The sequence below is a fragment of the Plasmodium reichenowi genome, assembly GCF_001601855.1.
Source record: "Plasmodium reichenowi strain SY57 chromosome Unknown, whole genome shotgun sequence".
Taxonomy (NCBI): Eukaryota; Apicomplexa; class Aconoidasida; order Haemosporida; family Plasmodiidae; genus Plasmodium; species Plasmodium reichenowi.
The window spans coordinates 1-913 of record NW_017962162.1 but is presented as its reverse complement, the minus strand read 5'-3'; the positions used below and the strand labels follow the sequence as shown (position 1 = coordinate 913).

Genomic DNA, 913 nt, shown 5'->3' with positions numbered 1-913 from the left:
CATTTTGATCACCCTCTCCTATAGATAAGGTACTGCTTATGATATTATTTTTTTTCTCTTTCCTCCTTGGAACATTATTTTTTATATTATTCTTTGCAGTGTCTTTACTATTTGTTCTTTTATTTTTTATATTTTTTTCTAAATCTTCTTTTAAATTAGAAGAATTATTTTCTTTCTCTTGTGAACCTTTTCTATTATTCTTATTTCCTGGTTTGCTTTTTTCGCTAGCTGAGTGTTTCAATACATTTTTTGCTTCTCCATTTTGGTTTTTAGTTTGTTTGTGGTCAGCATTTTTATTTTGAACACTCTGTATAATAGTATCGAAATCTTTTTGATTATATTTTTCTTTTAAACTTCTTCTTGTTTCCATTAAAGAAAAAAAAAAAAAAATAGAAAAGAGGAAAAAATCGAATCAAAAGGATAATAAAATGAAAGAGATATTATATTATATTATATATTGTATATATTGTATATATTGTATATATATTATTATATATTTATATTAATACAAGTATGGTAAAACATTACATTTATATATATATATATATATTTTTATTTACACATTATACATTTCAGTGTATTATTATATATTTTTCATAAAACCGTGTATTTTCTTTTCTTTTAAATTGTTTATTTCAAAAATAAATCAATTTATATATATATATATATAATATATATATATATATAATTATAATTATCAAAATAATAAAAGATATATAATACAATATAATATTATATATATACATTTAATATTTTTATAAATAATACAATAAACTAAAATCTCTAACATAATTTTTTTGTAAGCAAACATGTTAAATATTTTAAACTCAAATGTAAATACGTTTTTTTTTTATATTATATATATATATATATATATATATATATATATATATTATATTATATTATATTATAT

At 16.8% G+C, this 913-nt stretch overlaps 1 protein-coding gene across 1 annotated transcript; it reads right to left on the bottom strand.

Annotated features, from left to right (window-relative positions):
* On the bottom strand, positions 1 to 370 carry PRSY57_0001200A (bromodomain protein, putative; the record flags this gene model as incomplete). The annotated part of the gene is made up of 1 exon (XM_020114105.1): positions 1 to 370. A coding segment is annotated over one exon (370 nt), but the record flags the coding sequence as incomplete, so codon positions are not given.
* Between the last annotated feature and the right edge of the window lie 543 nt (positions 371 to 913).